Here is a 12,288-nt window from a genome sequence, read left to right on the forward strand (position 1 = left end):
AATGCCTGTATCTTGAAGGACAAAAGTTCTAATAATTGAAGTACTCCTTTGAATTTCTTTAAAGGAAACCTAAACATTTAAAAAGTAAATAGCTATCAATGTATAAAGTTTGCCTTTGCTACCTTTGTGGGAGTAACATTAGCTGCTGGTCTGAGAAGATACTGAGAATTATATGCTGGAGACGGATTATAATATACTGAAGGGCCAGTAGTTGCAACTAAAAGAAAAAACAAAACAAAACAAAACAGTTAAGTCTATACTACAGTTAAAAAGACTATCTAGACAAAAGAACTATAAATACAGAATCAAAATCAAAGATTGAATTATATGGATTAAATTTCTATGTACCAAAATACACTATTTATAAAGCAATTATCAAATGACAAAGTAGAAAATAAACTGTGAAATATGAAACAAAAACTAAGAGAATAGCACAGCTGTTGTCAGCATGAACAAGTGCTTACCAACCATTCAGAAAGAAAACTAAGAAAGCAGTTGGTCCATGTTCTAAGGGCAGAGGTTGAACACTTACCTAGCAAACATGAGGCCCTGAACTGAGTCTCAGTACTGGAAAGATGAAAAGAGGGGAATATGATTTTATTAAAATCTAGGGATTATCTAATTGCCAACTCACCTGTTAATGGAGCCCCATGAAAAGTTTGTGATCCCTGATATCCATCAGGAGCTGGGTCTTGTCCATAATTTTCTGTAGGCCAACGATGAGGGGATGCTGAGTTATTGCTACTTAGCTTCAATTCCTGCATTTCTTTCTATTAAAATAAAAAAATAATGTTAAACATTTAATTATATAATGCCAGAAACAGTCTCAGGGAACACCTAAAAATACTTTAAATTTAAATACTTGAATCTTTTTTTTTTTTTTTTTTTTTTAATGTGTATGAGTGTATTGCCCGCATGCATGTGAATGCACCCGTGTCATGCAAAGCCGTGGAAATCAGAAGAGGACTTCAGATTCCCCTGGAACTGAAGCTAAGGACGGTTCGTAGCCGCCATGTGGGTGCTGGGATTCAAACCCGGGTCCTCTCCAAAAGCAGTCAGTGCTCTCAACCGCTGAGCCATCTCTCCAGCTCCATTTGGATCTATCTTTTAGAATATATTTTCCAATGAAACCTGGGTGTCAAGAACATGAGTCCTTAATGTTAAAATTTGTCCACTCCTATTGTATCCACTCACTTTAACTCTAACCCAAACAACTAACTCTAAATTTCATCTCCATTTCCATTCTACACTTATATTAATCTTCCTAAAATTTAATCCAAACACACCCTTACTCAAAATAAGACCTACAAATAAAACTTCTTTCTCTGACAACCACTGTGCTCAAGTAGTTTTAGCCTACTCAGCTTCAAAGGAAAATACTGCTATCTTCTTCAGGTCATATGGCCTATTCAACACGGAAAATCACCTCTCAATACTTATCCACATGTGAGGCCAACTAATTCTCAACTAATTCTCTCTCAAATTACTGAACAGCAAAGGAAAACAGGATCTGTTCAGAACTTATTATGTACATTTTCTTTAAATTAATCCTAAAATGATATTAGGTAGGCAATGTAACTCATACCTCAAAATACTGGGGGGGGGGGGACAAAAAACACAGGAACTACAAAACTGGTATCTGATTCAGATCTGACTCCAGAATGTTTTCATACGACCATTCTCCCGCTCAGACAAAATGGCAAAAACACTATTACCTTTTACACAGCTACCTGATCTCTGCTACTTTACAGGCAACTAAATGTCAACACCCTACCCAACTCTAAAACTTATAAAATGTCGTCTTATAATATAGGCATTATTTAAAAAACAAAACAAAACAAACAAAAGAAACTACAGTGTTATTAGATGACAGGTCAATTTTGAATGTAGATTCTAATTTCTCTGCCCAGACATCCAACCACTTATAACAAATGAGTTCCCAAAAAAACCTACTAGATCTATCTTTTTGTTCTAGAAGTGTTTCATTGGACATTGTCTCAAAAAAAACAAAAATGATAATACAAGAGTTTCAAATATCTCCCTATCTCAATTTTTTTGGGGAGGTGTCTTTTTGAGGCAGGTTCTCCCTGTAGCCCCAGCTGGCCTGCAGCTCACTATGTAGACCAGGCTGGCCTGGAACTCAGAGATTTCCCCTGCCTCTGCCTCCCCAGTGTTGGGATTAAAGGTATGAGCCACCATGCCCGCCTAATCACAATTTTTAATATTGAAAAAAACTGGGCGAGCTGAGAAGACCATCTGTAAAGTGCCTGCAGCACCTGAGTTCCATCTCCATTGCCCCCATAAATGCCCAGCTTGGTGGCATGTGCCTGCAACCCTAACATCGAGGGGAGATTCTCCAGAGCTTGTCAGTCAGTCAATTTAGCCAACTGGTGCAAGTCGATGTTCAGTAAAAAAAATCTTATCTCAAAAAAAAAAAAAAAAGTGGAGGGGCTATAGCAGTATACCAAGAGGACATTTTGATCAACTATAAGTGAGAAAATGATCTGAGAAAATGTCTTGTAATAAGAGATATGTTTATACAAATTGAGAGAGGCTCAGTGCTTAGGAGCACTGGCTGCTCTTGCAAAGGACCCAGGTTCAGTCTCTTAACTCCCAATTCCAGGGGATCTGATGCCCTTTTCTGACGTCCGTGGGTATTATATGCATGGGTGTATTCATATACATGCAGGTAAAATATTCATACACATAAAATAAAGATAAATCAAAGAAAGATTTAAAAAAAAATGAGGAAAATTACATAAGATAGCTAATGCTCTGTGGTTTATATACAAAGATACACATCAAGAAACAGAAAATAATTTCAACAATAATCTCACTTTACAAATGAGACATCAGACAGAAGTAACAAATCAAAGGCTGGAGAGATGGTTTAGCAGTTAAGATCACTTGCTTCTCTTACAGGGGACCTGGGCTCCATTCCCAGAACTCACATGGTAGGCTCACAACCAACTGTAACTCCAGTTATAGGGGAACCAGTGGGTCTGCTTCTGGCCTCCATGGACAACCAGGAATGCATGTAGTATACACACATTCAGGCAAAATACTCATACATATAAAATAATCTTTTTTAAAGTAAAAAAAAAAAAAAAAGTGGTCCAAGAATAGTAACTAGAGGCAGAGTCTAAAAATACGTTTTCTAGAATTGCAAACTAGTGCTCCACTATACTTCCATAATGTCAGGTGCTTGAAATCTGTATATTAATCATGTTGCTAATACCATATTCTATGCAGCACAAAAATATTTGTTCAAAAAACAAAAAAAATCAAAACTTTTGTTAATTCAGTTTTTTCTGTGTTTTTTTTGTTTGTTTGTTTTGTTTTTTGGTCTTTCTGAGACAAGGTCTCCCTGTAGCCTCAGCTGGCCTGGAGCTCGCTATCTAGACCAGGCTGGCCTTGAACTCAGAGATCCACCTGCCTCTGCCTCTCGAATGCTGGGATTAAAGACATTCAGATTAAAGGCAGGTGCCACGACATCCGGCTGCTAATTCAGTTTTCAAAGCCAAACACTGCTGATTATACATACAATAATCAACACATAGCAAAATTTCCTTGGTATAACATTAGATGTATGATCAATTTAGTTCTTACCCAATAAGCATTTTTTTAAAAAAAACTTATTTCCAATTGTGAAGTAAAGCCCCCTTGAGTGCTACACATCATAAAATGTGAGATAGAGACCAGCCTGGTCTCTATAGGGAATTCCAGGCCAGCTGGGGCTATAGGGAGATCTCATCTCAAAAACTATATATATATTGGGGCTGGAGAGACGGCTCAGTGGTTAAGAGCACTGACTGCTCTTACAGAGGACCCGGGTTCAATTCCCAGCACCCACATGGCGGCTACAAACCATCCTTAACTCCAGTTCCAGGGGAATCCGAAGCCCTCTTCTGACTTCCTCAGCAATGCACGACATGGGTGCACTCACATACGTGCAGGCAACACACTCATACACATAAAATAAAAATAAACAAAAAAAGTTTTAAAAAAATATATATAAATAAAATAGTTATGTAAGCATAACTATTTCTATACATAATTAAATCATTCATAGGAAAGCATTTAAACAGAAAAATACACTTAGGACACTTCTCAAATCCTAGTGATATACTTAACACACACCTTAACAACAGCCAAGTTGAGAAATGAACTGACAGAAAAAGGTATGACAGTGTATTTAAACAGCTCATTTCAATCACCTGAGAAACACCCATGCCAGGAATTATGTATGTTTAGGGTTTAATTTTAAAAAATACATTTTATGGAAGACATAGGTACCTAAGTAATTTAGAATATATGGTTAGGAAACAAGAGGGAGGAATGCAGCTATGCAGTAGTATAGCAAGGGGACATTTTGATCATCTTTTAAGTTAGGAAATAATGAGAGAAAAGGTCCCATAATAAGAGGCACAAGTAGACAAATTAGGTAGTCACCTTGATTGCCTCTACTTGCTGGCAGATCATTTTCAGTAAAGAATTTTGATCTTCTGCCCATCGAGGTGGTGTTCTGGGAGAATACTAAACACACAAACACAAATAATGTTAACAGTATTTAAAACATTTAGAAAAACTCATAATGGAATTATTTATTTCTTTCATACGTGCCTTGTAACTTTTACTTGGTGATAGAGAATATTTCGTAGGAGAAGGTGTAGAATGTTTAATTTCTGAATCTGCATTTCGCAAACAGCCATTTTTATAGAGAGTACCTCCTTCACTGTGATCTTCAAGTTCCTGCATAACTGAGTTCAGCATCTCTTTTACAGACTCAAGAGGAACAGGCAACTAAAAAGAAAAGGTAAAGAAAGGGCTTTAGTTTGGGGGAAAAATGTCAAAATAAGAACTTAAAAATAAATAAAGGATTTTTTTTTAATTTTTAATTTTTTGTTTTTTGAACCAGGGACTATGTAGCACTTGCTAGCTTGAAACTCATATCATAGACCAGGCTGGCCTGAAACTCAAGAGATCTGCCTGCCTCTGCCTCCCTATGGCTGGAATTAAAGGCATGCACTACCACACAGGGCTATTTTAGTAATTTGTTTACTTATTTAGGAACTTTGGTCTCTTTTTGTAGCTTAAGGTACCCTTAAATTCTCAACCCTCCTGCCTCAGTCTCCCAAGTGTTAAGATTAGGTACACCACAGCACATTTTAACAAGTATTTTACTGTACTTTATTAATATATGTGAAAGTGTTGTACACTCTAAAGTCTTCTGACTCTGAAAGTAAGCCCATAGTAATAGCAGAGGAAAGTGAACTTGGGAAGCTTGTCCTGATGAACAAAGTTATTGATTCTTCTAAGAGATTTTGAATAGTGAAATATAGATGTTGGAATGCATCAGACAATATAAATCCTAATCTAAGAGCAGCTATATAGGTTGGGCATGGTGGCCCACCCTATAATCCCAGTCCTCAGGAGGTAGAGGTAGGCGGACCTCTGTGAGTTCCAGGACAGACTGGTCTACATAGCAACTTCCACACCAGTCAGGGCTACACAGTGAGAACCAGAATAAAAAAGAAAAAAAAGAATACAAATTAATAAACAAAATACTCAGAATACTCAGGAGGGCTAAACATAATTAACACCAGTATGAGTCTCAAACTGCTGATAACAGCTACTCCATAGCAAATGACAAGCATGAGAGAAAATGTAATATTTCCCTTCACCAAGCTTCATTAAGAACTAGTCCTCTAACTACAATATTTACTTTATTATTTATTTTTTATTTATTAATTGGTCTTTTTGAGAAGGGTCTTCCTGCAGCCCCAGCTGGCCTAGAACTCACTACGCAGACCAGGCTCAAGAAACCTCAAGTATTTTTGTAAGACTATATACCTAGATACCAAGTATACCTAGATACCAAGTTGTGCGTTTGGGTATGTGGTGTGTATATTCACATGTGCATACATGTGAGGGCATGTGTGCGCATGTGTGCACATGTATGCATGTGGAAGCCAGAGGTTGACATTAGGTATCTTCCTCAATTGTTCTCCACCTCTATAGAGAGACAGGGTCTCCTGCTGAACCTGGAGCTTGCCAATTCAATTATTCTACCTAGCCAATTTGCTCCAGGAACCTCTTGTCATCACTTTCTAAGTGCTGGGATTACAGATGGACCACTACTACTTGAATGCTGTGGATCTGAACTAGGGCCCTGAACTAGGGCCCTCATTTATCCACTGAGTTATCTCCCCAACTACCAAGTTTTTTCTTACACCAAGTGTAAGACAAGGAAAGTAAACTAAAGCATTGATATGCACACACTGACCCTGCTATTTCCAAGCTGAGTGATTAAGGAATTATCAAAATATAAAACAGCTATCAATAATAATAAACTACAGAGAAAAACCTTCAACTTACTTTCTGGACCACAGAAAGATTTGAATCACTATCATCTAAAATCTTTATTAGGTAGTCCCGGGTCTTTCTCAGATAATTTTTGCATTCTTCTTGTTCTTCCGGCGAAAGGGCATCATTTTCAATGTCTTCTGCTTTCCTGTGAAAAATCTATACAAAGTACTTTTATGAAACAATTGTTTTCCAAACAAAAAAACTCTTAATTACCACATCTACTTACCAGTGCAAGATTCCAATAAGAAACTACATTTTTAATAGATTCAAAGGCAGTCATGGCATCTTCTACATTTCCATTAACCACATCCAATATAGCAAAAGTTATGTGTGCATCGTCTTCATATTCACCAACTTCAGAAGCCTAAATAAATTTAGTAATTAGTGAAACTGCTTCAAATCCAAATGATTTTCCAAAGATTATATATTATCTAAACAAGACTAACATCTCATCATAGTCGTATTTTTGTCAGCTAATTGATTTAGTAAGCAACACTATCATTAAAAAGTAAAACAATATACTTAAATCGTTAATAGCTCTAATTTTTGTATATAAATTAGATATGCAATTAACTTATTCCTAGTTCTTTTACCTGTATATCCACACTATGAAAATGTTTAAACAGAGGATCAATAGGTTCAGGAATACTGTTCTTCTTTCTGATCATCTTCATCAATGGTAAAATTTTCTTCCAATAATGAACACTTCTGCCTATGTATTCCCGTTGATCATAGAAAGAATTAAGACTGCTGCCCTGAAACAGAAGTCAGAACCCACAACCTTACAAATGGTTAAGAAGTCAAAACCACAAGGAATCTCAAAAAAAAGGAGAGGAAATCTGACTTCACAAATATAGAATAACTAATTACTTTAACCTCAGAAATTACTCTGGTATTAAAACTCAGCTTTTACTCAGGCCAGGTGGCACACACCTTTAATTCTAGCACTTGGGAGGCAGAGGCAGGCAGATGTGAGGTTGAAGCCTGGCTGGTCTACAGAGTTCCAGGACCGCTGGGGCTACAGAGAGAGCTTATCACAAAAAGAAAAAAAAAAAAAGCAACTCAGCTTTTAGCTGGGCATGGTGGCACATGTCTTTAATTCCAGCACTCAGGAGACAGACATTTCTCTGTGAGATAAGGCCAGCCTGGTAAACATATGGAGTTCCAGGTCAGTTGGCACTATAGAAAGATTCTGTTTCAAAAAGACCAAAAAAGGAAAAAGAAAAGGAAAACCTAAGCTTTTGTGGATACAGAAATGGCTCCAAGGTTTAGAGTGTTTACTGCTCTTGCAAAAAAAAAAAAAAAGAGCTGGGGGTTTGGTTCCCAACATCCACATGGCAGTTCACAATCGCCTATAACTCCAGTTCCAGGCACCCAATGCCCTCTTCTGACCTCCATGGACACCTGCATACATGTGGCACACCAACATACACTAAGGCACACATACATACTCATAAATTTTTTTTAAAAAAACCTTTTTTTTTTTTGGTCTTTTTGAGACAGGGTCTCCCTGTAGCCCAGCTATCCTGGAACTATGTAGACCAGGCTGGCCTTGAACTCACAAAGATCTTCCTGCCTCTGCCTCTTGAACTCACAGAGATCTGCCTGCCTCTGCCTCCCAAGTGCTGGGATTAAAGGCATGCACCACCACGCCTGGCTTAAAAAACCTTTTAAACACTTTTAATGAGACAACCCAATGTACTGTTTTGTTTCGTTTGGTTTTTTTTTGAGACAGGGTCTCCCTGTAGCTCCACCTGGCCTGGAACTCACTATGTACACAACACTGGCCTCACTCAGAGATCCACCTGCTTCTACTTCCCAAGTGCTGGAATTGAAGGCATGTGCCACCTAACCCAGCCCAATCTACTTTTTAAGAGATGCCATTTTTAATAAGCTAGGCATGGTGACACACAACTGTAATCTCAGTACTTAGGAGATAGAGACAAGAGGATTAGTAATTCAAGGTTATCCTTGACTACATATCAAGTTCAAGGCCAGCCTAGGCTCTGTGAGGCCCTGTTTCACACTCCTCGTATACTTCCCCTACCCCTCAAAAAAGCTGTCAGTTTTGATAGCTAAAATATGTCCCTGAAAATATCATTTTGATCAAAAGGCTAAACAACTACATCTAATCCTGATAAAGAACATGTATTAAGTACAAGGTAATACTTTTTTAGCTGCTTGTATTTAAGTGCATTAACTCTATTATGGAAAAAAAAAAGTGTTTAAGGCAATATTCCTTAAAGAAACAATTCACACTTCAATGAACTCACCGTTTTCTGAAGGTATTTTGCCCAATGCACAAGCAGAGCAGGTTGAAGGCCATGTTTTTCCTGGGCCCTCAGAGTATTTATTTCACGCTGAACTAGAAGTCGCAGTTTTGCTGAGTTTCCAGGCCTAAAAAAGTTTTATTAAATAAAAATGCTTTAAATAAACACAATTCAACATTTACACGTATGCTATGACACGATAAATCAAATCTTCACATGAGAATTAGAGGATTATTGTTTTATTACTTACACTGCCTTTCTGTGAATTAGAGTACAAACTGCATCCCACCAGGCTTTCTGTCTGTCTGTACAAAGTTGCCTACATACAGGAAGTGGCAAACACAGTGGTTGATAGGAAATGTGGTAAGAATTACACTTCTCCTTTAATTGTAAGTGGCTGGTATATATTACTCCAAGTAAAAATACCTATTTTATGTGAAGAAAAAAATAATTTAAATTTTAAAAAATTAACAAAGCTCAACATATTTAATTTGTTATCATCTTTACTTACTTCAAGATCTAAAATACATAGTGATTCAGGTGCATTTGTTTCAAGCCTTGAGGTTTCCTGAGGCAAATGATGAAAGAGTTGTTTCAGCCATTTTCGAAGTGCCGGTAAGGTAGGCAGTGAATTCCATTGGAGGCCAAGCCAGGTGAGGTGCTGAAGACTACCATTATGTGCTCGAACAGCACCTAAAATAGAAAGAGAAAGTAACTGATGATAGATGGTATGTTTTCTTTGCACCTTCAGTTTGTCAAAACAAACAAGTGACATTAAATATATCTTAACTATAAATTGCTTTTCTGTATCAGAGCTAAGAAATATAGTAAGCAAAAATCTTGTTTTAAATGCATTCACACTTTATAAATTTTAACCAAAACAGGTGTGAATGGAAAGATTTTGCAAACCTTCTAAGAAAATAAGACTCATCAAAATAAAATTAAATTTAAAATAATAGAAACCTATCTTACAGAAACCACGTAAAGGATGCCTATTTTTAAAGCAATAACTTTTTTCTGGAAGTGGTGGCACACTCCTTTAATTCCAGCACTTGGGAGGCAAAGGCAAGTGGATCTCTGTGAGTTCAAGGCCAGCCTGGGCTACACAGTGAGTTCCAGGCCAGCTGGGACTACAGGGAGACCCTGTCTCAAAAAAAAACCCAAACAAACAAAAAAACCCACAATAGCCTTTCCTTTCAATGAGTCATTAAATAACAATAATGAAATACCATTATATTAATTTATGAGTAAAATTAAGGGTATTTTCTATAAGAAATTCAGTACTGAAAAGCAAGTGGGCTTCTAGAAGTATGAAGAGATTCCAACCTTTCTAATATTTTGGCAATTTTCAAGAGACAAAAGTGGTATTTCCTTTGTTTCAATAATTCATTTTTAGGAATCTCTATGAAATTAAATTAAAAAGCAGAGACTTTTTATTGAAAGTTCCATCACAGTCTTAGTACTGAAAAATAAGAGAAAACTGGATGAAGAAGCAAATTATGTCTGATTCAATAAAAAGATTAAATTGCACTAAAAACTGCATTTACAGTATGTAATATATAGTATATATAGATACCATGAGCTAGAAAATTTATAAATGAAGCAAGACAAATAGAATATACAATATTAACAACTATTTCAAAGGAAAATAAATGCTATCTACACTTACATTCTAAACTCTTATCCTCTTCCAAAATAAGGCTAAACGGAATACACACACACACAAATAAGTCATTATTTCCAGGTAATCATTCTATGGGCCTTCTTGATATAAATGGATTAAACTTAAGAATATTTCCTTTGAAAGATACAACTTACCAATATCATATCTAGCCAAGTCATTGGGCTCTGGTACTTGTACATTAATGTTTCCAATATCATCATTACCAAGGAAAGATCCATCCTTAGATGACTGACTAGGAAACAGAGCATCATAGAGAGCAGATTGGCCACTCTTATTGGCAAAAGACTCCACCACCTCCTTCAAGAAGTCTTGCTTGCCTCGACTCAAATTTAACAACATATGCCCTGAAAAACATATTTCAATGATTTCATGATGAAACACCAATTTTATTGACTCATGTCTCTTAATCATTTAATTAAGACACTCAAGAAGGAAATAATATGATTACTCAGAGCTTATCCTCCAACCCCAAAATCATAGCTAGTCAGCAAAAATAGTACTTATATAGAAAACAAAAAGAATGAAGGTTTTATAGTAACTGTTGTCTATATAACAAAGAAAAAAGATAAAATGTAAAGAAAATGTCCAAGAATCAGCATTTTAGATGGAAAAGTACAGGGTTTCAGTGGCCTTCAGACAACAGCAGGGCCAAGCCCTAATTTTCTGATACACTGATTTCTAAATCTATCTTATCAGGGTCTTGCTGTTTTTAAGCAGCTTTTAAGAAGTACCTTCTTCCAAGCTCTACTGGTAGAGTTTTTTTTTTTTTTTTAATTCCACATGTTTGGAGTAAGGATCTATTTCAAAGCCAACACTTGGATGAAGTACTATTACATGCTACACCATGGGTGGACCCTGAAAAACACAGTAAGGGAAGCAAATCAAAAAACCCTCCATCCATATTTTATGATTCCATTTATAGGAAATATCCAAAATAGGCTACTAAAAAGAGAAAAAAGTAGACTACTGATTGTCTAAGGCTCAAGAGGTTGAGAAATTATAGAGACTGCTAATAGGCTGAAGTTTATGGGGTGCTGAAAAGGCTCTAGGGGCTGGAGAGATGGCTCAGCGGTTTAAGAGCATCAGCTGCTCTTGCAGAGTATCTGGGTTTGGTTCCCAGCACCCACATGGTGGCTAACAACTGTCTGTAACTCCAGTTCCAGGGGATCCAACACCTCTTCTGACCTCCAAGGGAATTACAAGACATGGTGCACTTACATACATGCACGTAATATACTCATACACATAAAAATAATAAAAACTTTTAAAAAAAGAAAATGGCTCTAAAGTAGTATTAACTTATACAACTCTATAAGAATATTAAAACAAAAGCCACTTTTTTGAATTATCGGGCATGGTGGACCACTTCTTAAATCTCAGCACTCAGGCAGAGGCAGGCAGATCTGTTAAGACTGAGGACAGTCTGGTCTAGCTAGTGAGTTTCTAGCCATCTGGGGCTACCAGGAGATGTGTCTCAAAAAAAGAAAAAAAAGAAAAAGCCACTGAGTTTATGCTTGTAAAGGGATAAATTATATTCTAAAATTCAATTTCAATTAAGCTGTCAACACACACCGTCTCCTTGAGGTTAGTTCAGTGGATCCAGATAGGTCTGATTACTACTGGACTACTGTCTCTAAATTTGGAATGTGAAGATCAAAAGTTGATTTTGCAGTGAGTGATAACCCTGCAAAGGCACCTTTAATGACCCTGCAAAGGTAGAAGACACATGCGAAGAAAATATGAAGTTACCAGAAGGACTGAAAGTCTTAACTCCCACAAAAATAAATCAATAAATAAAGCAGGGGCTAGAGAGATGGTTCAGTGGTTAAGTATGCTGGCTACTTCTGCAGAAAATCAGAGCTCAGTTGACAGCACCCACACTGGACAGCTCCTAACTGCTCACAACTCTAGTTTGAGGGAATCAGACACCCTCTTCTGGCTTCTGTGGGGACACATGTCCAGGGA

The 12,288-nt window shown here is 36.9% G+C and overlaps 1 protein-coding gene across 1 annotated transcript in view; it reads right to left on the minus strand.

The window, feature by feature from the left end:
- LOC103745619 (E3 SUMO-protein ligase RanBP2) overlaps nucleotides 1–12,288 on the minus strand; it is a 61,776-nt gene that overhangs the window by 22,316 nt on the left and 27,172 nt on the right. The window contains exons 9-19 of the mRNA XM_008847570.2: nucleotides 10,458–10,667; nucleotides 9,151–9,332; nucleotides 8,890–9,065; nucleotides 8,643–8,766; nucleotides 6,963–7,124; nucleotides 6,596–6,733; nucleotides 6,379–6,525; nucleotides 4,624–4,803; nucleotides 4,453–4,536; nucleotides 635–770; nucleotides 123–217 (exon numbers count right to left, since the gene is read on the minus strand). Coding sequence (XP_008845792.1) covers nucleotides 123–217; nucleotides 635–770; nucleotides 4,453–4,536; nucleotides 4,624–4,803; nucleotides 6,379–6,525; nucleotides 6,596–6,733; nucleotides 6,963–7,124; nucleotides 8,643–8,766; nucleotides 8,890–9,065; nucleotides 9,151–9,332; nucleotides 10,458–10,667 — 1,634 coding nt within the window. The remainder of the gene's footprint in view (nucleotides 1–122; nucleotides 218–634; nucleotides 771–4,452; nucleotides 4,537–4,623; nucleotides 4,804–6,378; nucleotides 6,526–6,595; nucleotides 6,734–6,962; nucleotides 7,125–8,642; nucleotides 8,767–8,889; nucleotides 9,066–9,150; nucleotides 9,333–10,457; nucleotides 10,668–12,288) is intronic.

Source organism: Nannospalax galili, unplaced genomic scaffold (genome assembly GCF_000622305.1).
Source record: "Nannospalax galili isolate Female #2095 unplaced genomic scaffold, S.galili_v1.0 scaffold323, whole genome shotgun sequence".
In the NCBI taxonomy this organism is placed as follows: Eukaryota; Metazoa; Chordata; class Mammalia; order Rodentia; family Spalacidae; genus Nannospalax; species Nannospalax galili.